Source organism: Leptopilina heterotoma, unplaced genomic scaffold (assembly GCF_015476425.1).
Source record: "Leptopilina heterotoma isolate Lh14 unplaced genomic scaffold, ASM1547642v1 Lhet_36, whole genome shotgun sequence".
NCBI classification, from domain to species: domain Eukaryota; kingdom Metazoa; phylum Arthropoda; class Insecta; order Hymenoptera; family Figitidae; genus Leptopilina; species Leptopilina heterotoma.
In genome coordinates, this window is record NW_025111040.1 from 262331 (window position 1) to 289143 (window position 26813).

A 26813-nucleotide genomic window follows, 5' to 3' on the forward strand; every position below is an offset into this window, starting at 1 on the left:
ATGAAGAAAAATAAATAAAAGAAATTTTTAATTTTGCGTGTATAAAAATTTACGTATATATTTTTTGAACAAGGTCAAATAGAGAGGAACATGTCATAGTTCAATGTTATCATGATTAATTTACAAACTAGCAACGCTTTTTAAAATTCACGTTCGCCGATAAAATCACTTATTCCTTTTGACTCTTCATTTATGTAAATTTATCTTGTTAATTTCTTAAGAGACAAGGATATCTCTCCCTCTTTCGTTTCAAGTTTAATGCTTTATATAAAGATGAGGTTCTTTTCCTTTTTGCACACTTGTTATTTTACTACAATCCGATAAACGCTGATAAGTTTTATTATGAATAAACAAGGAATAAATAAATATTTCTTCTGTTTCATATTTATTGTTTTCTTTTCTTCTTTTGTTGCTGCTGATGATGATGATGATGATAAGGGTGAGCTGACTTGTAAATTTTTAATTATCAATAATTAGACACCAATTGTTTATAGTTATAAAAAAAAGGGCAAACATTTGATTTTTAAAGATCGAAACAAATAAAATTTGTGAAAAAAATTGACAAGCAAGAAAAAGGAGACAGAACGCAATTTTTTTTTATCTGCAATTTTTATTTTAAATTTAAATTATATTTTAACTATGTAATATTTCATGGAGTAAAAGTAAATTTTTGTCTGAAAAACGCAATAATTGGAAAATTATTTCTATACGTAGTACTTTTTTTCTTTTATTGAAAAAAAAATATTTCTTCTCTTTGAAAAGAAAAATTAATTTAAAAAATGTAAAAAATATTTTCCTTAAACATAAATAACTATATGTGATTTTTTTTTATAGAATGCGACAAATCAAAGTGTCCCGGACCATTGGCTTATTACAATGATTTAAAATGTAAACCAATTTATAAAAATCCTGGCGATTGTTGCGCTATTAAATATGATTGCTCTCATCTAAACGGAAGATCAACGAAAAAATGTTATATTAATGGCAATGTTTATGAAATTGGAGAAAAACTTAAAGAGAGCGATGCATTACCTTGTGATATTGGTTGTTTTTGCGCTGAAGGATATAATGGAATGTGAGTTATTTCATTTATTTTCAATATTTAACATTATTTTCTATAAATTTCGATAATTTACTAAATTACGAGAAACAAAATAACAATAAAATTTTATTTCTATTGCAATAGAGCTACATTTACATGCGCCGTTGTTGATTGCTTTCATGGACCACCAAAACCAGGTTGTTATTGGGGTCACACCCCAGGCAATTGTTGTCCAGGTCCAGAAATTTGTCGTAAGTAAAATAATAATATCAATATAATAAAATAATAATTATTATTTATTGATAATCGAGATAATTCTGTCCTCACGTGAACTTTTCCTAGAATTTTTACAATAACAATAACAGAACAGAAAAGTAAGGAAATTTTATCCAAAAAATATCAAATTATTTAAAATCCTAAATAGTAAATAATAAATTTTCCATTAAAAAACTCTTTGGAATTTCTTTTTTTCAATTAATTTTATTTTTATTCAATTATTTCTTTTCATTATTTTCTCTTTGAAAATATTTTTAATTCTTTTTTTGTCCCTTAGGTATTTGTTTTTTTTTTTTTTTTTTTTTGTTACGAGTGATCCTATTTTAATATTATATTAATTAAAAATTGCACAAATGTTTCCTCTTATAACACAAGACATTTTTAAGATTTGTTTAAGATATAAAATACATTAAGGCAATTTAAAAAAAAATTACGTAACAAGTTAAATTTTTGTCACGCAGCTACAAATCCAGCCACTTGTCTCGTTGATGGGAAAACATTAACAGAAGGTGCATACTTCCAACCAAAAGACAATCCAAAAACATCCTGCTATTGTAAACCTGGTTATAAAGGTAATTATTTTTCTTTTCTCCTCTGCAAAAATTAGAGAAAAAAAAATTGATATTATAATAAATTATAATGAAGAACTTGAAAAATTAAATTTTTTTTCATTTGTAAATTTCAGGAGAAAATATTGAACCATTTTGTTACACTCCAAAGGGTGGATTTTGTCGACCCGAATTAAGACACAGTACCGAAATTCACGAAAATTGTGCCCCTGCTTATTATTATGAACAACCGCCTCAAACATCTTGCAGTGTTTTTTACAGATGTCGTAAGTTGAAATGTGACCTTCAAAATTTATTAATGTATTTGCACACATTTTTGAAAGTAAAAAAGAAAAAAAAATTCCAACTTTTCAAGGAAGGAAAATTTTTTTTATCAGAAAATCAAAAGTAAATTGCAAATAAAAATTATGTAACATTTATTTGAATTTATAGTCTAGTGAATTATTTATTTGAATAAATTATAAATTTTTTTTATAATTTAGAGAAGAGCGATTTTTTTTATTATATTTAAGAAAAAAAGAAATTTTTTAAACTAATTTTTATGAAATTCTATTTACCAAAGCACATTTTATTTATATCTCTTATATTATTTATTTTATTCTATACTACAATGAGAACATATTTTTTCAGAAAACAATAACGATACACTTATTTCACGTCCTGAAACTCGAGAAGGTCCCGACAGTGACAAAACCAGTGAGTATTTATTTTTCATTTAATCTAAATTAATTGTTTTGGTTTTCAAAAATAATACCTAGAACAAAAAAGTTTTTTCACTAATTTATGTACGAATTTTCTTTTTCAAAATTTGAAATATTTTTCTTTTTGACACATGAAAAACGTGAATTTTTAAACAATCGTGTTTTTTAACAATTCTAATTAAAAATTTTGATTAGTAAATTTTATTAAAATTTTTTAAAAAAATTAAAATTCTTCAAAGTATTTTATTAAAATTTTTATAAATAACTGAATTCTTTCAAGGAATTCTATTATAATTTTTTTAAATAATTGAATTCTTTTGATGAATTTTATTAATTTATTAATATAAAAAGAATTAAATTCCTGACAAAAATTTTATTATATAGAAAAAAATAATTGAATTCTTGCGGAGAATTGTACTAAAATTCTATTTAAAATGATTGAAATCCTGCGAAGAATTTATTATATTTATAAAAATCATAATTGAATTCCTGTAAAGAATTTTATTCTTAAAAAATAATTGAATTGTCGCGAAGAATTTCATTAAATTTTTAAAAAATAATAAATACTATTAAATTAGTAAAAATATATATTTTTTTATATTTTGAAACTAAAATTGGTTACAATGTAAAATTATATTTAATGTTTAATATTAAAATTTAAAAAAAAAATATTTTTTCAACAGATACTTGCACATTTGGAAATATTGTCATGAAAATCGGCGACGAATTGAATCAAGCGACGGATTATAGTTCCGTTTGTGTAAAATGCACATGTGAAGTTCCTCCACTTCCAACTTGTCAACGTCTTTCTGATGACGAATGTGACGTCACTAAACATCCACCTTTTCAAACTTTTGATTAAACAGAAAATTATCCGAAAGAAATAATTTTCCATTTTAATTATTATCACAAAAAAAAAACGTATTTTCCATTTTATTTTAAAAATGGAATTTAAATTTATTGTTTTCGAAAAATAAATATTTGTTTAAAGATATACTGGGGAAAAAATTGATTTCCTATTTAAATTAAAAAATGAATTCTTCGTTATTTAACGAGGAGGATAAAGTTTTACTCTTAGGCGAGGGTAATTTTTCCTTTACCATTGCTTTATTTAAGAAGAATTTAAATATCAATATTATTGCCACTTGTTATGAAGCAGAATTGAAAAAAACAGCCGAAAGCAATGTTGAATTTTTGAGAGCAAACGGTTTGTATTTATGAAAATATTTTTATTTCTATTTTTCGTCTTTAATGTTTCTTTTTCTAATTTTTAATTATTGTTTTTTGATTTTCAATTTCTAATTGTTACCTTTTGATTTTTTCATCGCAGGTGTTCAAGTTTTAACGAATATTGACGCGACGAAATTGAATGAATCTGTCAAATTTGAGACGAAAGTTTTTGATAAAATAATATCATTAATGATTTTAAATTTAATATTTAAAAATTGTTAGAAAATTTTTAATATTTTAATGATTTTAAGTCTAATAATAAAAAATTATTAGAAAATTTATGAATAAATTAATTAATAATTTATCATTAATTTTCTATCTAATTAGTCAAATTTGGTTGACTAATTAACAGCTTTTAGTAAGTTTTTTATTGTGTAATTTTTTTTCTGTAATTGAGTGTTTTAGAAGGAAACAATGTTTTTTTGTCAGAATTCACTATTGGAAAAATTTATATTCCTTTATAAAATTAATTCCTTCATCAAGATTAATAATAATAATATTAATAATACTTTTAATACTTTAATTAATAACAATCTTTAGCTATAGAAAATTTTTCTCTTCACTTGCATTGATTAAATAATCTATAATTTACATTTACAGTATTATAATGATATTATTTATTATTTAAATAAAAATCGTACATTATATCATAATTTAATTACATATATGATTATTTTTTGAAATTTCATTTCTTTAAAATTATTTTGAATATTTTAAATTTAAGCGCGGGAAATTAGCAACAAATGAAAAAAGCCGTTATTACGCGTGCGCATTAGATGTTTAAAGTCCACGTGAGTTTTTTCAATGTTTACATCGTTTACATGTTTTCTTTCTTTTTTATTATTAAACATTTAATTATAATTATTAGCTATTCATCAAAGATATAATTGAAAACTAGGAAACTTTTAGTGTCAAGAAATATTATTTAAAAGTTGTTCTCGTTTTATTTCATTTTATTATATTAGAATTATTGCGGAGAAAATCGAGAAAAATATTCCAAGATTCACAAAATGGATTTGATTGAAATAAATTTTCTGTATGATAAGTTATTATATACATTTCATTGTCAGGTTTTACATTTATATACAGTATAGTAATTTACTTTATATTGATTCAACATATTTACTATACTATATTAAGAATCTTTCAATGAATGTAAGGATTAAATATTTCATAGAAAGGCTTTGTATTTTAAAACAGTATTGTAATTTATTTCATATTGATCCAAATTTTATTCATATTTGTCTTTATTTTCTTTAAACTTTATTGTAATTGTTATGAATATTAATTAGAGATACAGTATTGAAACATTTTTAAAAAGTGACTCTTTTGTCCAACTTTTTAATACAAACATTAAAATATTCTTTAGACTTTTTCTTTCCGTGTTCCTTTTGACTCTTCATTTATGTAAATTTATCTTGTTAATTTCTTAAGAGACAAGGATATCTCTCCATCTTTCGTTTCAAGTTTAATGCTTTATATAAAGATGAGGTTCTTTTCCTTTTTGCACACTTGTTATTTTACTACAATCCGATAAACGCTGATAAGTTTTATTATGAATAAACAAGGAATAAATAAATATTTCTTCTGTTTCATATTTATTGTTTTCTTTTCTTCTTTTGTTGCTGCTGATGATGATGATGATGATAAGGGTGAGCTGAATTGTAAATTTTTAATTATCAATAATTAGACACCAATTGTTTATATAACAAAATGCAAACATTTGATTTTTAAAGAATGAACCAAATAAAATTTGTGAAAAAAATTGACAAGGAAGAAAAAAAAATTTTTGTCTGAAAAACGCAATAATTGGAAAATTATTTCTATACGTAGTACTTTCTTTCTTTTATTGAAAAAAGAATATTTTTTCTCTTTGAAAAGAAAAATTAATTTAAAAAATGTAAAAAATATTTTCCTTAAACATAAATAACTATATGTGATTTTTTTTTATAGAATGCGACAAATCAAAGTGTCCCGGACCATTGGCTTATTACAATGATTTAGATTGTAGACCCATTTATAAAAATCCTGGCGATTGTTGCGCTATTAAATATGATTGCTCTCATCTAAAGGAAAGATCAAAGAAAAAATGTTATGTTAATGGCAATGTTTATGAAATTGGAGAAAATCTTAAAAAGAGCGATGCATTACCTTGTGATATTGGTTGTTTTTGCGCTGAAGGATTTAATGGAATGTGAGTTATTTAATTTATTTTCAATATTTAACATTATTTTTGTAAATTTCGATAATTTGCCAAATTACGAGAAACAAAATAACGATAAAATTTTATTTCTATTGCAATAGAGCTACATTTAGATGCGTCATTGTTGATTGCTTTCATAGACTACCAAAACCAGGTTGTTATTTGGGTCACACCCCAGGCAATTGTTGTCCAGGTCCAGAAGTTTGTCGTAAGTAAAATAATAATAACAATATAATAAATTAATAATTATTATTTATTGATAATAGAGATAATTCTGTCCTCACGTGAACTTTTCCTAGAATTTTTACAATAACAGTAACAGAACAGAAAAGTAAGGAAATTTTATCCAAAAAATATCAAATTATTTAAAATCCTAAATAGTAAATAATAAATAATAAATTTTCCATTAAAAAACTCATTGGAATTTCTTTTTTTCAATTAATTTTATTTTTATTCAATTATTTCGTTTTATTATTTTCTCTTTGAAAATATTTTTAATTCTTTTTTTGTCCCTTAGGTATTTGTTTTTTTTTACGAGTGATCCTATTTTAATATTATATTAATTAAAAATTGCACAAATGTTTCTCTTATATAACAAGACATTATTAAGATTTGTTTAAGATATAAAATACATTAAGACAATTTAAAAAAAATTTACGTAACAAGTTAAATTTTTGTCACGCAGCCACAAATCCAGCCACTTGTCTCGTTGATGGGAAAACATTAACAGAAGGTGCATACTTCCAACCAAAAGACAATCCAAAAAAATCCTGCTATTGTAAACCTGGTTATAAAGGTAATTATTTTTCTTTTCTCCTCTGCAAAAATTAGAGAAAATAAATTGATATTATAATAAATTATAATAAAGAACTTGAATAATTAAATTTTTTTTCATTCGTAAATTTCAGGAGAAAATATTGAACCATTTTGTTACACTCCAAAGGGTGGATTTTGTCGACCCGATTTCAGACACAGTACCAAAATTCACGAAAATTGTGCCCCTACTTATTATTATGAACAACCGCCTCAAACATCTTGCAGTGTTTTTTACAGATGTCGTAAGTTGAAATGTGACCTTCAAAATTTATTAATTTATTTGCACACATTTTTGAAAGTAAAAAAGAAAGAAAAAATTCCAACTTTTTGAAGGAAGGAAATTTTTCTTTTATCAAAAAATCAAAAGTAAAATATAACTTTAACAAAATGAAAATAAAAATTTTTTAAATTTATTTAAATAAATTATATTTAAGAGAAAAGGACTTTTTTAAGTTAATTTTATTAAATTCTATTTACCAAATCATATTTTATTTACATTTTTATATTATTTATTTTATTCTATACTACAATGAGAACATATTTTTTCAGAAAACAATAACGATACACTTATTTCACGTCCTGAAACTAGAAAAGGTCCCAACAGTGACAAAACCAGTGAGTAGTAATTTTTCATTTAATCCAAAATAGTTTTTTTCAAAATTTATAGAACAAAAAAGTTTTTTCACTAATTTATGCACCGATTTTCTTTTTCAAAATTTAAAATATTTTCCTTTTTGACACATAAAAAACGTAAATTTAAAAATAATCTTGTTTCTTAATATTTCTAATTAAAAATTTTGATTAGTAAATTTTATTAAAATTTTTTCAGAAAATTAAAATTCTTCAAAGTACTTTATTAAAATTTTTATAAATAACTGAATTCTCTCAAGGAATTCTATTATAATTTTTTAAATAATTAAATTCTTTTGATGAATTTTATTAATTTATTTATATAAAAAGAATTAAATTCCTGACAAAAATTTTATTATATAGAAAAAAATAATTGGATTCTTGAGAAGAATTTTAATATTTATAAAAAACGTAATTGAATTTTTGCAAAGAATTTTTTTTAAATTATTTTGAAAATAATTGAACTCTTGCGGAGAATTGTACTAAAATTCTATTTAAAATAATTGAAATCCTGCGAAGAATTTTAATATTTATAAAAATCGTAATTGAATTCCTGCAAAGAATTTTATTGTTAAAAAATAATTGAATTGTCGCGAAGAATTTTATTAAATTTTTTAAAAATAATAAATACTATTAAATTAGTAAAAATATATATTTTTTTATATTTTGAAACTAAAATTTGTTACAATGTTTAATTATATTTAATGTTTAATATTAAAATTTAAAAAAAAAATATTTTTTCAACAGATACTTGCACATTTGGAAATATTGTCATGAAAATCGGCGACGAATTGAATCAAGCGACGGATTATAGTTCCGTTTGTGTAAAATGCACATGTGAAGTTCCTCCACTTCCAACTTGTCAACGTCTTTCTGATGACGAATGTGACGTCACTAAATATCCACCTTTTTAAACTTTTGATTAAACAGAAAATTATCCGAAAGAAATAATTTTCCATTTTAATTATTATCACAAAAAAAAACGTATTTTCCATTTTATTTTAAAAATGGAATTTAAATTTATTGTTTTCGAAAAATAAATATTTGTTTAAAGATATACTGGGGAAAAAATTGATTTCCTATTTAAATTAAAAAATGAATTCTTCGTTATTTAACGAGGAGGATAAAGTTTTACTCTTAGGCGAGGGTAATTTTTCCTTTACCATTGCTTTATTTAAGAAGAATTTAAATATCAATGTTATTGCCACTTGTTATGAAGCAGAATTGGAAAAAACAGCCGAAAGCAATGTTGAATTTTTGAGAGCAAACGGTTTGTATTTATGAAAATATTTTTATTTATATTTTTCTTTTTCGTCTTTAATGTTTTTTTTCTAATTTTTAATTATTGATTTCTAATTTTTAATTTCTAATTTTTACTTTTGGATTTTTTCATCACAGGTGTTTAAGTTTTAATGAATATTGATTATGTAATTTTTTTTTATGTAATTGTGTATTTTAGATGGAAAAAATATTTTTTTGTCAGAATTTACTACCGAGAAAATTTATATTCCTTTATAAAATTAATTCCTTCATCGAGATTAATAATAATAATATTAATAATACTTTTAATACTTTAATTAATAACAATCTTTAGCTATAGTAAATTTTTCTCTTCAATTGCGTTGTTGAAATAATCTTTTAATTTACATTTACAGTATTATAATGATATTATTTATTATTTAAATAAAAATCGTACATTATATCGTAATTTAATTACATATATGATTATTTTTTGAGATTTCATTTCTTTAAAATTATTTTAAATATTTTAAATTTAAGCGCGGAAAATTAGCAACAAATGAAAAAAGCCGTTATTACGCGTGCGCATTAGATTTTTAAAGTCCACGTGAGTTTTTTCAATGTTTACATCGTTTACATGTTTTCTTTCTTTTTTATTATTAAACATTTAATTATAATTATTAGCTATTCATCAAAGATATAATTGAAAACTAGGAAACTTTTAGTGTCAAGGAATATTATTTAAAAGTTGTTCTCGTTTTATTTAATTTTATTATATTAGAATTATTGCGGAGAAAATCGAGAAAATATTCCAAGATATACAAAATGGATTTGATTTTTGTATTTTGAATACAGATTTTGTATTCTATTTTTTGTTTTAAATTAAGGTAAGTTGGTTAAAGGAGTATTATTTTATAAAATATAATATATATGTAAATTATCAACAAAGTATCGACTTTTTCCACTTTTCCAAAGTATAAACATAACCCCTTCTTTCTGTTTGTTTATTATTAATTTGTTATTTTTTAAATACTTTATCGTATAGAATATAAAAAGACAGTCTAATAATAATATTTAAAAATTATATAAATTTAACAAATAAAAAAAAAATCGTTGATATATAAATTATCGACATATAATGAAAAAAAATAAAACGCTTTTAAAATTCACGTTCGCAGATAAAATCATTTATTCTATTTGACTCTTCATTTATGTAAATTTATCCTGTTAATTTCTTAATACTCAAGAATATCTCTTCTATCATATATACTACATTATTATATTCCCCTCTTTTCTTTCAAGTTTAATGCTTTATACAAACAAGAGGTTCTTTTTCTTTTTGCACACTTGTCATTTTACTACAATCCGATAGGTGATAATTTTTTCATTATGAATAAACAAGAAATAGATAAGTATTTCTTCTGTTTCATATTTATTGTTTACTTTTCTTCTTTTTCTGCTGCTGATGATGATGATGATGATGATGAGGGTGAGCTGACTTGTAAATTTTTAATTATCAATAATTACACACCAATTGTTAACATATATAAAAAAGCAAACATTTGATTTTTAAAGAGCGAACAAAATAAAATTTGTAAAAAAATTGACAAGGAAGAAAAAAAAGGACAGAACGCAATTTTTTAAATCTGCAATTTTTAAATTAAAATTAAATTTTTTTAAATTTAAAGAAATACAACTTTGTATAATAAATAATTGTCTAATCATCAATAATAATAAATAAAATATTCATTTTTTTTTCTTGAAACAAATTTTGCATTGAAATATACAACTATGTATTATAAATAATAATATGTATGTCTAATCATCAATAATAATAAATAAAACATTCATAAAAAAATAGTTTTTCCTTGTCAACTAATAATATGCATTCTTATCTATTTTCTTTATGAATTTGCTAAATTGAATTTTAAAAGAAAATTATTTTTTAAATATAATCAGTTAGCTTTTAGTTATTAATTTAAGTACAGTCTCTAGTTATTTTAGTACTTTGTACGAAAGAGTTTTACCCGTCAACTTTTTGAATAAATAAAAAAATAAATAAATAATAATTCATGGAGTAAAAATTATTGTATCTGAAAAATGCAATAATTTAATTGGAAAATTATGGTATCCGGACAAGAAGTCCAAAACAAAAAGTCTAAACCAAAAAATCCAAAGTAAATGGAATCAAAAAAAGAAAAAAATAGTTTCACTTTGGACTTATTTTTTGGATTTTTTGTTCTGGTCAAAAAGTTCAAAGAAATTAAAAATCCAATGAAAAAAATTTCTTGGAATAATTGTTTTCAAAATTTTATAGAATAATTTAAATTTTTCTAAAAATTTTTTTATTTATGAAAATAATTGAATTTTTGTGAAGAATTTTTTTATTTATGAAAATAATTGAATCATTGTGAAAAATTTTATTATTTATGTAAATAATTAAAATCCTGATTATTTTAACATTAACATTTTAAATTCCGATTTTATAGCATAAATAGTAAAAACGTGGCTTTTTCACATGTTTCATTATTTATTTTGGATTTTTTAACTTTGAACATTTTTATTATGGATTTTTTGTACTTTGAACTTTTTTTCTTGGATTTTTTGTCCTGTAATGGAAAATTATTTCTATACGTAGTATTTTTTTCTTTTACTAAAAAAAGAATATTTCTTCCCTTTGAAAAGTTATAAATATTTATAGAAAAATTAATTTAAAAAAATATTTTTTTTAAACAAAAATAACTATGTGGTTTTTTTTTTTATAGAATGCGACAAATCAAAATGCCCCGGACCATTGGGTTATTACATGGATTTAAATTGTAAACCAATTTATAAAAATCCTGGCGATTGTTGCGCTATTAAATATGATTGCTCTCATTTAAAGGAAAGATCAAAGAAAAAATGTTATGCTAATGGCAATGTTTATGAAATTGGAGTAAAATTGAAAGACAACGATGCATTACCTTGTGATATTGGTTGTACTTGCGTTATAGGATACGATGGAATGTGAGTTATTTAATTTATTTTCAATATTCAATAAATAATATCAATTTCTGCAATATTTCTTTAATTTCTGCAATATTTTTTGACTAAATAGTAAAAATAAGTAGGTATAAATATAATAGTAAACTTTTATTAATATTTATGTTTATTATTTCGTTGCAATTTTTTTTTATTGTTTATTGCTACTATTTTTATAAAATTGGAAAATTTACTAAATTACGACAAACAAAATAACAATAAAAATGTATTTTTATTGCAATAGAGCTTCATTTAATTGCGCCATTGTTGATTGCTTTCATGGACCAGTAAAACCAGGTTGTTATCTGGATAACACCGCAAGTCATTGTTGTCCTGGTGAAGAAATTTGTCGTAAGTAAAATAATAGTAATAATATAATAAATTAATAATTATTATTATTTAATTCAAGTATTTATTAAACAAAAAATAATTAAATTTAAAAAATTTTATTTAGAAATTCTGAAAAAATTATGCGTTTTTAAAAAATCGAAATTGCAATTTTTTGAAAGTATATTTACCGAAAATAATTTTTAAAAATTGAAAAAATAGGAAATTTTCTGAAATTTCATTCAAATAAATTTTACATTTAAAAGAATTTTATTTTCACACTTTAAAAATTATTTTAAATTTATTATTGTATTTTTTTTGTAACTAAAAATTTGGAAAATAATTGAATTTTACAAAAATTTGTTATTTAAATAATTCAAGTATCGTTGAGTTCTAATAAGAATTGATTTAATAAAGAATTTGAGTTAAAATTTTGTAAAATAATTGAGTAATTAGTAGCGTTAGAGCAGAAATTTTAAACAATAATTAAATTTTTAAAGGTTTTATAAGTAAAAACATTAACATTTTAACATTGTTATCACTGTAAAATTATAATAATTATTATTTAAATGTTTCTTTAGAAACATTAATATATTATTTTCCTTTAAAAATTATTGCGTAACAAGTTACATTTTTTTCACACAGCTGAAAATCCTGAAGATCGAGCAACTTGTCTCGTTGATGGGAAATCATACAAAGCAGGTGAATACTTTCAACCAAAAGACAAACCAACAACAACCTGCTATTGTAAACCTGGTTATAAAGGTAATTATTTCTTTTCTCCTCTGAAAAAATTACAGAAAAAAATTGATATTATAATAAATAATAATAATAAAGAACTTGAATAATCAAATTTGTTTTTATTCGTAAATTCCAGGAGAAAATATTGAACCATTTTGTTACACTCCCAAGTACAGTTATTGTCGACCCGATTTCAGACACAGTTCCGAAATTCACAAAAATTGTGTCCCTGTTTATTATGATCAACAATCGCCTCAAACATCGTGCAGTGTTTTTTCCAGATGTCGTAAGTTGAAATGTGACCTTCAAAATTTATTAATTTATTTGCACACATTTTTGAAAGTAAAAAAGAAAGAAAAAATTCCAACTTTTTGAAGGAAGGAAATTTTGTTTTTTTTTTATCAAAAAATCAAAAGTAAAATATAACTTCAACAAAGTGCAAATAAAAATTTCTAAAATTTATTTAAAATTATAGTCTTATGAATTTTTTCTTTAAATAAATTATAAATGATGTTTTTTATTATTTAGAGAAGAGAGATTTTTTATTATATTTAAAAGAAAAGGAATTTTTGAATTAATTTTAGAAAATTCTATTTACTAAATTAAATTATATTTATATTTCTTATATAATTTATTTTATTCTATGCTATAATGAGAACTTATTTTTTCAGAAAACAGTAACGATACACTTATTTCACGTCCTGAAACTCGAAAAGGTCCCGACAGTGACAAAACCAGTGAGTAACTATTTTTCATTTTATCCAAAATATTTTTTCTTTTTCAAAATTTAAAATATTTTTCTTTTTGACACATAAAAAACGTTAATTTTAAAATAATCGTGTTTGTTTAATTAAAAATTTGATTACAGTAAATTTCATTAAAATTTTTTGAAAATAATTCAATTTTTCTCAGTACTTTATTAAAATTTTTAAAAATATCTGAATTCATTCAAGGAATTTTTATTAAACATTTTTTAAATAACTGAATTCTTTCAAGAAATTCTTAAAAAAATTTTTTAAATAATTGAATTCTTTTGATGAATTTTATAAAAATGTTTTGAAAATAAAAAATTTCTTTTAAGTAATTTCATTTAGATTGTTTTGAAAGTAATTAAATACCTACGAAGCAGTAAATTTATAGAAAAAATTTGAATTCATGTTAAGAATTTTATTATTTATGAAAATAATTGAATTGTTTCAAAGAATTCTATTAATATTTTTATAATTAAAATTAATTAGTTAATAAGTGAATGTTTTCAAATTTTGAATCTGAATTCATTCAAAAATTGAACTTGATATTTAAAAATAAAAGAATTCAATATTTTCATAATTACTTAAACATGGCGAATTTTTTAAAAATTAGAATTTTTTCAAATTAAAATGATTAACAATGTTTTTTTAAATAATGTTAATTGAAAATTTTGAAAATCATTGATTTTTAAGATGAATTTCTTAAAATAATCGTGTTTGTTTATAACTAATTGTAAGTAATTAAAAATTTGATTAATAAGTTTTTAAAATTTTTTGAATATAATTAAATTCTTCCATAGTACTTATTATTAAAAATTGTATTAAAATTGAACAAATAAAAATAATTTTATTCTTGCGTAGATTTATATTATTAATTTCTAAATATAAAGAAAATTTATTCAATTTTTGGAAAATAATTGAATTCTTTGGGAAAATTGTATAAACATTGAATTGATAAAAATACTTAATTATTTAATTCTTGAGTTGATTTATTAAAATAAATTTTTTTAAAATAATTGAATCTTTTCTTAAAATTTTATTGAGATTGTGTTGAGAATAAATGAATTCCTAAGAAGAAAATTTATTCAATTTTTTGAAAATAATTGAATTCCTTTGAAAAATTTATTAAAATAATGTTGAAAATAATTGAATTCCTGCGAAAAATTTTATTATTTCTAAAAAAAAATTTAATTCCTGCCAAGAATTTTATTATATAGAAAAAAAAGTAATTGAATTGATGCGAAGAATATTATTATATAGAAAAAATGTAATTGAATTAATGCGAAAAATTTTAATATTTATAAAAATCATAATTGAATTTTTGCAAAGAATTTTATTAAAATTAGTTTGCAATTAATTGAATTTTTGCGAAGAATTTTATTAAAATGTTAAAAAATAATTAATAATACTAAATTAATTAATAAATGAATTTTGTCTATAATTTAAATCTTAAATTTGTTACAACGTATAATTATATTTAATGTTTAATATTAAAATTGTTAAAAATAATTATTTTTTCAACAGATACTTGCATATTTGGAAATATTGTCATGAAAATCGGCGATGAATTGAATCAAGCGACGGATTATAGTTCCGTTTGTGTAAAATGCACATGTGAAGTTCCTCCACTTCCAACTTGTCAACGTCTTTCTGATGACGAATGTGACGTCACTAAACATCCACCTTTTCATACTTTTCATTAAACAGAAAATTATCCGAAAGAAATAATTTTCCATTTCCGTTTTATTTTAAAAATGGAATTTAAATTTATTGTTTTCGAAAAATAAATATTTGTTTAAAGATATATTGGGGAAAAAATTGGTTTCCTATTTAAATTAAAAAATGAATTCTTCGTTATTTAACGAGGAGGATAAAGTTTTACTCTTAGGCGAGGGTAATTTTTCCTTTGCCGTTGCGTTATTTAAGAAGAATTTAAATATCAATATTATTGCCACTTGTTATGAAGCAGAATTGAAAAAAACAGCCGAAAGCAATGTTGAATTTTTGAGAGCAAACGGTTTGTATTTATGAAAAATATTTTTATTTCTAATTTTCATTTTCGTCTTTAATGTTTCATTTTCTAATTTTTAATTATTGATACTCGATTTTTAATTTGTAATTTTTAATTTCTAATTTTTACTTTATGATTTTTTTTCATCGCAGGTGTTCAAGTTTTAATGAATATTGACGCGACGAAATTGAATGAATCTGGCAAATTTGAGACGAAATTTTTTGATAAAATAATATTCAATTATCCCCATTGCGGTGGGAAAATGCGTATTGAAAAAAATCGTCAACTACTGAAGGAATTTTTCACGTCCGTTGGTAATATTTTGAAATCAAATGGACAAGTGATTGTGACATTGTGCAATGGACAGGGCGGTACACCAGCTGATAATCCAAAAAGAAATTGGAATGATTCGTGGCAAATTGTTGAAATGTCGGCACATGGTAATTTTCTTCTAATTGACGTTCAATTATTTGATTTGGCATTTTTTGAAATCAATTACCAAGTCACTGGTTATCGGAGTTTAGAGAAGGAATTTCATACAAAGGGCTCGATTACACATTTTTTTAAACAAGCCAATAGTTTTGAGAATACGGCGATAAATACAATAATGGGACAATTGAATTTAGAAAAATTCGATGGCATTTGGAAGGACATTGTGCGTGGTGAAATTTTACAAATTAATAATGAACCTATTTCACTCTATCCATTGAATTTTACTTTTGATATTACAATATTTGTGAAAAGTGGATTTTCCGATTCACAATTATTTGGAGTACTTTATAATTTTGCGGGAAGAATTATCGACAGTGTTGAATTAATAGACACCTATGAATTTCCAAATTGTGATGATAGAAAAACAAGGACATATCGAATAAAATACGTGTCGAAATTTATTCCATTGTATCGAAAACGTGTGATTAATATTCATCAAACAATTGTAACGAAAATCCTTGAAGAGAATTTATCGGTGACTGTATCGAGGTAATTTTAACGTTTTTCTTACATGAATCGACGATAAATTGAAGTAAATTCTTAAAAAGAATTCAATTATTTTAAAGAATTTTAATAAAAATCTTGCCAAGAATTAAATTATTTTCAATACAATTTTAAATATATTTTTTTATGAAAGAGCAACTAACTTCAAACTGCTAACAGATTACCGGAATACAACGATTATTAATATATAAGATTAAATTTTTCTGAAAATTTTAATTTTAATATTTTCATTTGAGTCATTTACTTTTTTATTTTTAAATTCGTCACGTACTTTTAAAATTTTTGTTTAATTTCACTTTTTTATTGTTTCACTTATTCGTATAAATATAAAGAGAATTGTATAAATTAGTGTTTTCTTGACAATTTAATTATAATCTTCGAATTTTTAATCGAATTCAAAATGTACAAGAAAGCAGAATTTCTGTTTATTATTACAATCTGTTTGTTTATAATAATGAAAAATGTACATTCTTTTGACTACGACAGTGAGTAAATAGAAAAGTATACTATTTGTATTTTTAATAAAAGAAATTTTTTCTTTTTCGAGAACAAAATTTTTTTTCTACATTTTTTTTTTCTTTATTTTGTTTGTGAATTAATTTTTGTATTATGTCGAATTACATTTTTTTTCTTTTTGTATAATTTTATTGATAAAAGTTGTAATTATCGAAAGTTAAAAAAAATTATTTCTATTATATTCAAGAAAAAAAACTTATAGATATTATTTTCTTTATAAATTTAGAGTGTGATCCTATGAGATGTTCAAGAGGACCAATAAGATTTTATGAAGATATGTATTGTAAACCAATTTACTTTGAGAAAGGTGATTGTTGTCCTGAAAAATATGATTGCTCTGAAGTTAAGAAATATGATGTAAATGATTATTGTTTCATAAATGGTAAGGCTTATAGAATTAATGAAGAAGTGGACGAAAATGATATTCCTGAGAAAAAAGAATGCTATTGTACTAAAAATCGTTTAAATATGTAAGTATTTCAAATTTTTTTTTGATAAATTTGTTCTTATTTCACAATTTAAAAAAAATTATTATAATTTGCAATAATTAGTTGCACTAAAAAATTATTTTGACGAAACAATTGAATTAAATTTTCTGTGGTTTTCTTTTAGACCTAATATAAACTGTAATGGTTGGAAATGTCCTGAAGTGAGGCTTCCACGTTCTAAAAAAAATTGTTACATAAAATATTCAAATGAAAAGTGTAAAAATGAAGTAGTTTGTCGTGAGTAATTTAATATTAAATAGTTTTAATTAATTATATTAAAAATTTTTTTATTGTAATTATTATTTATTTATAAACAATTTTTTTTTTCACTTTATAGCTGAAGATCCATTAGAATGTGAAATTAATGGAGAAAAAATAAAAGAGGGCGAAAGTGATTTCCTCAAGGGTAATCCATTTAAAGAATGCTTTTGTCAAGAGGAGATTGAAGACGGTAATAAGAATATTAAAATTATAATTTTGTTTTGAAATTAAATTTTTATAATACAAATTTTTTTTTAATTACAGGAAGAAAAGTCGCAAAGCTTTTTTGCAATGATGTGAAAAATTACTGTCACAGTGAATTTCTTTTTAGACTAATGTTTACTGAAAACAATGCTCCTCTTTATTACAGTGATTCACATATTCATCCTCAAACTTATTGTCCGGCCTTTTCAAAAGCTTGTAAGTAATTCTTGCAAAGAATTTTGATAATAATTTTAGAATAATATTAACTTTCTTCGCACAATTTTATTATTTATGAAAATAATCGAATTCTTGTGAAAATTAAACTCTTTTGAAGAATTTCTTTGAATTTTTTTTTTAAAATAATGGAATTTCTTTAATAATTTTAACTGAAAATATTGAAAGTAATTTTATGAACAATTTCTTTCAAGTTTTTAAAATAATCGTGTTTCTTAATAATAAAATAATTAATTAATTAATTCAATTATTTATGAAAAAAAATTGAATTCTTGACAAGAATTTGTTTCGAATTTTTGAAAATAATTGAAATCCTCCGAAGAATTTTATTATTAATGAAAATAATTGTAATCTTGCCAAGAATATTACAATTTATAAAAATAATAAAATTTTTATTAAAACTATTGAAAATAATTGAATTTAAATAATACTTTTCAAAATAATTGTATTCTTTCCAGAAATTTTTTCCTAAGAATTTTATTATTTAAGAAAATAATTGAAATCTTTAAAAGAATTATTTATGAAAGTATAATTGAATTCTTCCGAAGAATTATATTAAAATTTTTGAAAATATAAACAATAATAATTAATTATGTACTTAATAAGTGAATTTTTTAAATTTTGATTATGAAATTATTCAAAAATTTATATTTGAAAATAAAAAATTTTGTGTTTTTTATAATAACAATAATAAATTGAATGGAAGAAGAAGAAAATGATTTTTTGTGAAAAAATTCACTTATATTTTTGTTATTAATGTAATATCTAGGTTTTCAAAGAGATTTAATTATTTTTTAATTTTATAGACCAAAAAGGTGATCAGGCGATAAGAAAAGAAATCAGTGCTCATTATGGTAAGTTTGGACATTTTCTACATTAAATTTGAACTTTTCATAGTAAATGCATTATCCAAAATAAAAAAAGTATTCAATATTAAAATTTCTTTCTCTATGAATGTTTAAAGTAAAAAAGTAAAAAAAGTTATTTCTATTTTTCCTCCATTTTTGTAAAATAAATAATTTCTTTTCTCTTAAAAATTGAATTCACTTTCTTTATAATTTTATTTTTTCTTATTATTAAAATTTTCTCATTATTAATTTTTGATATTTATTAATTAAAGGAAATTGTTCGTTTGGACCACTTCAAATTCCATTTTCTTCACGACTAAACAGATATAATACAGAAAAAAATACATATAGTTGCGCAATTTGCAAATGTGTAATTCCACCAACTCTCACTTGTCAAGTAACGCCGTTAGCAGAGTGTGAAGAGAAATTTGAAGAATTTAAAAGAAAAAATTCAGATTATAGTAATGAACTTAATAATTGTGAATTAATTGATAAAGATTTATGAGGAAGAAACTAATAATTAAAATTTCCTCATTAAGCTAATGCTAAGGAATATTTTAATATCAAATATAAAAACAACTATTTTTTTACCATCTTTAACTATTTAGTAATAAATATATTTTTTTTGAAATTGTATAGAGAAATTTGAAAATTGTTTGCAAAGCTTATTCCAAATTTGTATAGTTTACGTTAAATTATTGTCGACTATTAAAATGTTGTGACAAAATGAAGAAATAAGTTTTAAAAACAATTTTTTTAATTATAAGTATAAATAAATATTATTTACATTTATAATCGCGAATCAAGTGTATTATAATACAAATTTATGAATAATGTAATAATTATGTTGTAATAATAATGTAATAATATACTTTTAAATGTAATAATGTTCTAATAATAAAGCATTGTAATAATAATATGACAATAATTGCATAATAATTAATTCATGTATTCCTGATGTAAGATAACAGTTGAAAATAACTTGTTTTTTTGCTTCCAAATATTATTGATAATTTTTCTATTTAAAAATTTTGAATTTCATCAGAAATTTTTTTTTAAATACGTAGTAGATTTGTTTAGAAAAATATTACTAAAATTTTTTGATTTTTTCGAAAAATTTCATTAAAATTTTAAAAATAATAATAAAACTTTCCATCAATTTAATTAAAATTGTATTGAAAATAATAGAGTTCTTATCAAGAATTTTATCAAAATTTTTGAAATTTTTTTCTTAAATATTGAAAATTCTTCCTAAAAATATTATTACTTATACCTATGAAAAAAAATTAAATTCTTTCAATAAATTTTAATTAAAATATTAAAAACAACTGAATACTTTGAACAAACTTTATTAAAACTTTTTAGAATAATTAAATTCTACGGAGAAAATTAATTAAAATTGTATTTAAAAAAATCAATTTTCTCCAAGCAATATTATTATTTATCCAAATAATTAAATCCCGGTGAAGAATTATTAAAATTATTACAATTTTTTGAAAATAATTGAATTCTTGATAAGAATAATTTACGGAAATTTTTTAATATAATTAAATTCGCGATAAAAATTTTACTATTTTTGAAAACAAATAATTTTCTTAAAAAAAATTTATTAAAAGATAAAAAAAAATTTTTACTTTACTAAGAAATTTAATTAAACTTGTATTAAAAATAATTGAATAAAATAAAATTATTCATTATAATAATAAAAATAATATTTTATAATAATTCAAATAATTTTATCGAAGAATTTTATTAAAATTTAAAAAAATTAAAAAAATGAATTTTGTAAAATAAATTTAATTAAAATTGTATTAAAAATAATTTAATTTCTCCAAAGAATTTAAATATTTAAGGAAATAATTAAATACTGTACTGAAGAATTTTGAATTTATAAAATTCTCTTAAATAATTTATCTAATCTTCAAAAAGAAATTTAGTTAAAATTATGTTAAAAATAATTAAATTTTGACAAGAAATTTAATTCAAATTGTATTAAAAATAATTAAATTTCACCGAATAATTTTTATTATTTATTCAAATAATTAAATTCTTGAGAAGAATTTACAAAATTTTGGAAAATAGTTCTAAGAAAATAAAAATTTTTTTGAGGCAATTTAATAATTATTAAAGGAGAATTTTTAAAAAATTAAAATTGTTCTAAGATTTGAAATTATTAAAAAATTAAATTATTGAAAAATAATTAAATCAATAAAAAAGATTTCTGATGAATTGAAAAATATTTATTGCGTGATAAATAATATAGTTTAGAATAAAGAACACGAAATTTTCCATTTATATTTTAAATTAAAATTTTTCGATAATTTTATCTTCAATTTCATTATTAATAGTGTACGTGTAAATATTTGAAATTGCTTATCATAAATTTATGATTTTAAAATAGTTTCATTTTTTCTTATATATTTAAGAATTCGAATTAAAAAGTTTGTATTTCATTTGAGTTATTTACTTTTTTATTTTTAAATTTGTCACGTACTTTTATAATTCTTATTTAATTTCACTGTTTTATTGTTCACTTATTCGTATAAATATAGAGAGAGTTTTATAAATTAGTGCATTTTTTACAATTTAATTATAGTCTTCGAATTTTTAATCGAATTCAAAATGTACAAGAAAGAAGAATTTTTGTTTTCTATTGCAATCTGTTTGCTTATGATACTGAAAAATGTCAATTCCTTCAATTATGATAGTGAGTAAATAAAAAAATATACTTTCAGTATTTTTAATGACAAAAATTATTTTTTTTGTAGAAAAAATTTTTTTAATTAAATTTTTTCATTATTTTGTGTGTGAATTAATTTTATTATTATGTCGAATTACATTTTTTACTTTTTGTAAAATTTTATGAAGAATTCAATTATTTTCAATAATTGAAATAAAATTCTTTAGTCAATTTATAAAAAATAGAAATCTTCGAAAAAAATTAAATTATCTTTATATAAATAATATTCTTGGCAAGATTTTTATTAAAATTCTTTAAAATAATTGAATTGTTTTGCAGAATTTATTTCAACATTCTTGAAAATAATGAAATTTTTTTAAAATAACTTTTAACCGGAAATTTTGAAAATAATTTATTATTGATTGTAATTAACGATTTTCCTATTAAATTATATTAAAACTATTCATAGAATATTAAATTCTTTTAAACATTTTCATTAGAGTTTTTGTAAAAAATTACATTTTTGAAGAATTTTATTTAAATTTCTTAAAAATAATGTAATTTTTGAAAATAATTTTAATTGAAAATTTTGAAAATAATTGAAATTTACAAAGAATTTTATTAAAATCTTTTGAGAACAATTGAATTGTTTAGAAAAATTTTATTACAATTTTTAAAAATAATTGAACCTATTAGAGAAATTTTATTAAAATTGTCTCAAATATAATTGAATTTTTTTCTAAAAATGTTATTAAAATTGTATTGAAAATAATTGAATTTTTATTAGAACTCTTGGTAATAATTGAATTTAAATAATACTTTTCAAAATAATTGTATTCTTTCCATAAAATATTATTAAAATTGTATTGAAAATAATTTAATTCCTCCGAAACATTTTATTATTTATGAAAATATTTTAATTCTTGCGAAGAATTTTCATATTTATGAAAATAATTAAATTCTTGCGGAGTATTTTACAATTCATAAAAATAATTGAATTTGTTGCAAAGAATTTTATCTGAATCTTTGAAAATAATTGAATTTTATGAAGTTTGTTTAAAAATTTTGAAAAAAATGATTTTTTAAAAAGAATTTCATTCAAAATTGTAGGAAATAATTGAATTTATATTAAAATTTATGAAAATAATCGAATTCAGTTAATATTTTCAAAAATAATTGTATTCTTTCGAAAAATTTTATTAAAATTTGTGAATAATAATAAACAAAAATATTTAATATTATGTACTTAATAAGTGAATTCTTTAAATTAAAAAAAAAAAAATATAGTTATTATTTTCTTTAAAAATTTTAGAGTGTGATCCTATGAGATGTTCAAGGGGACCAATAAGATTTTACGAAGATATGTATTGTAAACCATTTTACGTTAGGGCAGGTGATTGTTGTCCTCTAAAATATGATTGCTCTGAAGTTGATAAATATAATGTAAATGAACATTGTTTCGCAAATGGTAACGTTTATGGAATTGATGACAAAGTAAACGACAATGATGTTCAAGACGAAAAAAATTGTTATTGCATTAAAGATAATTTAAATGTGTAAGTATTTCAAACTTTTCATTTCACAATTAAAAAAAAAATTAATTCCTATAATTAATTTTCAATTAATTTTCAATAATTTATTGGAAAGAAATTATTGATGAAATAATTGAATTAAATTTTCTGTGGTTTTCTTTTAGACCTAATATAAACTGTAATGGTTGGAAATGTCCTGAAGTGAGGCTTCCACGTTCTAAAAAAAATTGTTACATAAAATATACAAATGCAACATGTGAATCTGAAGTAGTTTGTAGTGAGTAATTTTATATTAAATAGTTTTAATTAATTATATTAAAAATTTTTTTATTGTAATTATTATTTATTTATAAACAATTTTTTTTTCACTTTATAGCTGAAGATCCATTAGAATGTGAAATTAATGGAAATGTACTAAAAGAGGGACAAAAGATAACTTTACCCGGCACTGAAACAAATAAAGATTGTCTTTGTCAGCAGGAGATTGAAGACGGTAATAAGAATATTAAATTATAATTAAAAAAAACATTTTTTTTTAAATTAAATTTTTATAATATACTTTTCTTTTTGGTTAATTACAGTAATGAAAATCGGAAAGATTTTTTGCTATGATAAGAAAAATTTCTGTGGACGAGAATCTTTGTTTAGAAAAATTTTAACCGAAAAAAGAGCTCCTCTTTATTACAGTGATTCACATATTCATCCTCAATCTTATTGTCCGGTCTTTTCAAAAGCTTGTAAGTAATTCTTGCAAAGAATTTTAACAACAATTTTAGAATAATATTAACTTTCTTCGCACAATTTTATTATTTATGAAAATAATCGAATTCTTGTGAAAATTAAATTCTTTAATAATTTTAACTGAAAATTTTGAAAGTAATTAAATTTTATTATGAACAATTTCTTTCAAGTTTTTAAAATAATCGTGTTTCTTAATAATTCAAATTAAACATTAAATTATTGAATTTTATTAAAATTTTTAGAAAATAATTGAATTCTCCTCAGAATTTTATTTTGTAAAATAATTTGTAAATTAATTGAATTTTTCTCAGAATTTAATTTTGTAAAATAATTTAATTCACTCAAGGAATTTTATTAAAGTATATAGAAAATAATTAAATTCTTTCAAAGAATAGACAATACTTTTTTTTATAATACTTTTATAATAAAATAAAAAAAATTAAATTTACGTAATTAATTAATAATTACGATAATATATAATAATGACGTATAATTATCGATTAATTATTATTATTATTATTACGATTTTATAAATTACGATTTTTATAAATAATTGAAATCCTTCGAAGAATTTTATTATTAATGAAAATAATTGAAATCTGTCAAAGAATTTCTTTTTTTTATAATGATAATTGAATTATTGCGAAGAATTTTATTAAAATCTTTGAAAATAATTGAAATCCTCCGAAGAATTTTATTATTTAAGAAAATAATTGAAATCTTTCAAAGAATTTCAATTTATATAAAAGATAATTTAATTTTTAAGAAGAGTTTTATTAAAATTGTTGAAAATAATTAAAATCCTTTAAAGAATTTTATTATTTATGGAAGTAATTGAAATCTTGCAAAGATTTTTATAAAAATCTTTGAAAAATAATAATATAATTATTTCGATGAAAATTTAAATTCTTTGGAGGAATTAAATTGTTATTCTATTGAAAATAATTTAATTTTTAGGAAGAATTTTATTAAAATTTTTTGAAAATAATTGAATTACTTTGAAAAATTGTATAACGAATTAAGAAATAATATTAAATTCTTTTGTGAAACTTTATTGATAATAATTTAATTTTTTGCAAAAAATTTTATTATTTATAAAAATAATTGAATTCTTCCAAAGAATGATATTATTATTATTTATAAAAATAATTTAATTCTTCCGAAAAATTATATTAAAATTTTTGAAAATATAAACAATAATAATAATTAATTAATAATTATAATTAATATAATAAGTATGCAAAAAAGAAAAAACAATTTTTCTAAAATAATGCTCCAATATTTTTGTTATTAATTCAATATTTAGGTTATTGAAATTGATTCAATTGTTTTTGAATTTTATAGATAGAAAGGGTGACACTGTAATATCCAATTTAGAAATGCCTGATAGTTTTGGTAAGTTTGAAAATTTACGACACTAAATATGAACTTTTTATGGTAAATAAAATGCTTTCTTCAATATAAAAAAATGTATTCAATATTAAAATTTTTTTTTATGGAACGTTTACAAAGTAAAAAAGTTAATTCGAATTTTCCTCTATTTTTATGAAATAAATAAATAATAATTTATTTATTTCATTTTCATAAAAATAAAGGAAAATTCGAATTTTCTCTTAAAAATTGAATTCACTTTCTTTAAAAAGATTTAATTTACATTATTCAAATTAAAACATTTTTAATTTTTGATATTTGTTAATTAAAGGAAAATGTACGTTTGGTCCACTTACAATGGGAGTTTTTTCGAGACTAAACAAATATAATGCAGTACAAAATACATACAGTTGCGCAATTTGCAAATGTGTAATTGCACCAACTCTCACTTGTCAAGTATTGCCATTGGATGAGTGTCAAGAGAAATTTGAAGAATTTAAAAGAAAAAATCCAGACTATATTGATAAACTTAATAATTGTACATTAATTGATAAAGATTTATGAGGAAGAAACTAATAATTGAAATTTCCTCATTAAGCTATTGCTTAGGAATATTTTAATATTAAAAGAAAAAACAATTATGAATTTTTGTACTAGATTTAATTATTTAGTAATAAATAAGTTACTTTTTTGAAATTTTATAAAGAAATTTGCAAAATATTCTTGCAAAACTTATTGGCTTGTATATAATTTGCGTTCAATTATTTTCGACTGTCAAAATGTTATGGCAAAATTAAAAAGAAAATTTTTAAAAACAGGTTTTTTAATCATAATAAGTATAAATAAATATTATTTACATTTATAATCGCATTTGTTATGAAACAAATTTATGAATAATGTAATGATAATGTTCTAGTAATGTAATAATGTTCTAATAATGTATTGTAATATTAAAATAAATTGTTTAGAATAATTTTATTATAATTCGAAAAATTTAATTAAAATTATATATATATATTCCATACCATTGAATTTCTACGAATATTTAATTAAAATCTTTTTAAATAATAAAGAATAATTAATTAGTGGGTCAGGGCTCGAACCAAATCCATTTGTTTACAATATTCAATTTTATGAATTTCAATTATTCGTAAATTCTTCAATTAAATATTACATTAGAAAATAAAAATAAAAACTTCAAATAATATTACAAAAATTCAATTAAACTTTTTCAAAAAAATTAATTTCAAAATTCAATTATTTCTAAAAATTCACGCTATATTGTCTTTATATTCAATTGTTATCTAAAATTTTACATTAAAATTGAATCCTCATAAAGAATTTTATCAACAAATTTTTAAATAATTAAATTGTTTCGGCGAATTTT

At 20.6% G+C, this 26813-nt stretch overlaps 6 protein-coding genes across 10 annotated transcripts; all 6 read left to right on the forward strand.

Annotated features, from left to right (window-relative positions):
• The first annotated feature begins 214 nt into the window (after positions 1–214).
• LOC122505555 (kielin/chordin-like protein) lies at positions 215–3582 on the forward strand. Its single transcript, XM_043617258.1, has 7 exons — positions 215–439; positions 835–1075; positions 1187–1293; positions 1780–1890; positions 2004–2153; positions 2518–2583; positions 3272–3582. The coding sequence occupies exons 1-7, from the start codon at positions 343–345 to the stop codon at positions 3448–3450; spliced, it is 951 nt and encodes a 316-aa protein (XP_043473193.1). The 5' UTR covers positions 215–342; the 3' UTR covers positions 3451–3582.
• Positions 3583–3620: 38 nt separating this feature from the next.
• LOC122505556 (25S rRNA (uridine-N(3))-methyltransferase-like) lies at positions 3621–4079 on the forward strand. The gene is made up of 2 exons (XM_043617260.1): positions 3621–3795; positions 3919–4079. Exons 1-2 carry the CDS (start codon positions 3621–3623, stop codon positions 4038–4040), a joined length of 297 nt encoding a protein of 98 aa, XP_043473195.1. The 3' UTR covers positions 4041–4079.
• Positions 4080–4591: 512 nt separating this feature from the next.
• On the forward strand, positions 4592–8473 carry LOC122505557 (kielin/chordin-like protein). 3 transcript variants are annotated; one of them, XM_043617261.1, is made up of 8 exons: positions 4592–4854; positions 5253–5470; positions 5772–6012; positions 6123–6229; positions 6707–6817; positions 6930–7079; positions 7387–7452; positions 8215–8473. In XM_043617261.1, exons 2-8 carry the CDS (start codon positions 5374–5376, stop codon positions 8379–8381), a joined length of 939 nt encoding a protein of 312 aa, XP_043473196.1. In that variant the 5' UTR covers positions 4592–4854; positions 5253–5373; the 3' UTR covers positions 8382–8473. The 3 variants fall into 3 exon arrangements, with proteins under 3 accessions (XP_043473196.1, XP_043473198.1, XP_043473197.1); XM_043617263.1 differs by having other exon boundaries at positions 4592–4749; XM_043617262.1 differs by lacking the exon at positions 4592–4854 and having other exon boundaries at positions 5210–5470.
• An 846-nt stretch (positions 8474–9319) lies between these two features.
• On the forward strand, positions 9320–15348 carry LOC122505562 (kielin/chordin-like protein). 2 transcript variants are annotated; one of them, XM_043617269.1, is made up of 7 exons: positions 9320–9593; positions 11472–11712; positions 11972–12078; positions 12700–12819; positions 12932–13081; positions 13467–13532; positions 15069–15348. In XM_043617269.1, exons 2-7 carry the CDS (start codon positions 11513–11515, stop codon positions 15245–15247), a joined length of 822 nt encoding a protein of 273 aa, XP_043473204.1. In that variant the 5' UTR covers positions 9320–9593; positions 11472–11512; the 3' UTR covers positions 15248–15348. The 2 variants fall into 2 exon arrangements, with proteins under 2 accessions (XP_043473204.1, XP_043473203.1); XM_043617268.1 differs by lacking the exon at positions 9320–9593 and adding an exon at positions 10033–10195.
• On the forward strand, positions 15273–19897 carry LOC122505559 (ferredoxin-fold anticodon-binding domain-containing protein 1 homolog). Of its 2 annotated transcripts, XM_043617266.1 has the most exons (7): positions 16816–17036; positions 17294–17537; positions 17680–17792; positions 17893–18006; positions 18081–18236; positions 19061–19108; positions 19375–19897. In XM_043617266.1, the coding sequence occupies exons 1-7, from the start codon at positions 16952–16954 to the stop codon at positions 19605–19607; spliced, it is 993 nt and encodes a 330-aa protein (XP_043473201.1). In that variant the 5' UTR covers positions 16816–16951; the 3' UTR covers positions 19608–19897. The 2 variants fall into 2 exon arrangements, with proteins under 2 accessions (XP_043473200.1, XP_043473201.1); XM_043617265.1 differs by lacking the exons at positions 16816–17036; positions 17680–17792; positions 17893–18006; ... (1 more) ...; positions 19061–19108; positions 19375–19897 and adding exons at positions 15273–15561; positions 15708–16536 and having other exon boundaries at positions 17294–17430.
• Positions 19898–21576: 1679 nt separating this feature from the next.
• Positions 21577–26382, forward strand: LOC122505560. Its single transcript, XM_043617267.1, has 7 exons — positions 21577–21809; positions 23095–23338; positions 23479–23591; positions 23691–23807; positions 23896–24051; positions 25400–25450; positions 25758–26382. The coding sequence occupies exons 1-7, from the start codon at positions 21725–21727 to the stop codon at positions 25988–25990; spliced, it is 999 nt and encodes a 332-aa protein (XP_043473202.1). The 5' UTR covers positions 21577–21724; the 3' UTR covers positions 25991–26382.
• Positions 26383–26813: the final 431 nt, after the last annotated feature.

What these genes read in the sequence shown, in the direction of transcription:
- LOC122505556 (XM_043617260.1), top strand. Translation starts at nt 3,621, where the DNA reads ATGAATTCTTCGTTATTTAACGAGGAGGATAAAGTTTTACTCTTAGGC. An exon ending in TGAATTTTTGAGAGCAAACG is followed by an intron (nt 3,796 to 3,918) that starts GTTTGTATTTAT and finishes TTTTCATCGCAG; the next exon opens with GTGTTCAAGTTTTAACGAAT.
- LOC122505555 (XM_043617258.1), top strand. Translation starts at nt 343, where the DNA reads ATGAATAAACAAGGAATAAATAAATATTTCTTCTGTTTCATATTTATT. An exon ending in TCCAGGTCCAGAAATTTGTC is followed by an intron (nt 1,294 to 1,779) that starts GTAAGTAAAATA and finishes TTTGTCACGCAG; the next exon opens with CTACAAATCCAGCCACTTGT. An exon ending in TTGTAAACCTGGTTATAAAG is followed by an intron (nt 1,891 to 2,003) that starts GTAATTATTTTT and finishes TGTAAATTTCAG; the next exon opens with GAGAAAATATTGAACCATTT.
- LOC122505560 (XM_043617267.1), top strand. Translation starts at nt 21,725, where the DNA reads ATGTACAAGAAAGAAGAATTTTTGTTTTCTATTGCAATCTGTTTGCTT. An exon ending in TGAATCTGAAGTAGTTTGTA is followed by an intron (nt 23,592 to 23,690) that starts GTGAGTAATTTT and finishes TTCACTTTATAG; the next exon opens with CTGAAGATCCATTAGAATGT. An exon ending in TCCGGTCTTTTCAAAAGCTT is followed by an intron (nt 24,052 to 25,399) that starts GTAAGTAATTCT and finishes TGAATTTTATAG; the next exon opens with ATAGAAAGGGTGACACTGTA.
- LOC122505559 (XM_043617265.1), top strand. Translation starts at nt 15,387, where the DNA reads ATGAATTCTTCGTTATTTAACGAGGAGGATAAAGTTTTACTCTTAGGC. An exon ending in TGAATTTTTGAGAGCAAACG is followed by an intron (nt 15,562 to 15,707) that starts GTTTGTATTTAT and finishes TTTTCATCGCAG; the next exon opens with GTGTTCAAGTTTTAATGAAT.
- LOC122505562 (XM_043617268.1), top strand. Translation starts at nt 10,096, where the DNA reads ATGAATAAACAAGAAATAGATAAGTATTTCTTCTGTTTCATATTTATT. An exon ending in TGATGATGATGATGATGAGG is followed by an intron (nt 10,196 to 11,471) that starts GTGAGCTGACTT and finishes TTTTTTTTATAG; the next exon opens with AATGCGACAAATCAAAATGC. An exon ending in TCCTGGTGAAGAAATTTGTC is followed by an intron (nt 12,079 to 12,699) that starts GTAAGTAAAATA and finishes TTTTTCACACAG; the next exon opens with CTGAAAATCCTGAAGATCGA.
- LOC122505557 (XM_043617261.1), top strand. Translation starts at nt 5,374, where the DNA reads ATGAATAAACAAGGAATAAATAAATATTTCTTCTGTTTCATATTTATT. An exon ending in GCTGAAGGATTTAATGGAAT is followed by an intron (nt 6,013 to 6,122) that starts GTGAGTTATTTA and finishes CTATTGCAATAG; the next exon opens with AGCTACATTTAGATGCGTCA. An exon ending in TCCCAACAGTGACAAAACCA is followed by an intron (nt 7,453 to 8,214) that starts GTGAGTAGTAAT and finishes TTTTTTCAACAG; the next exon opens with ATACTTGCACATTTGGAAAT.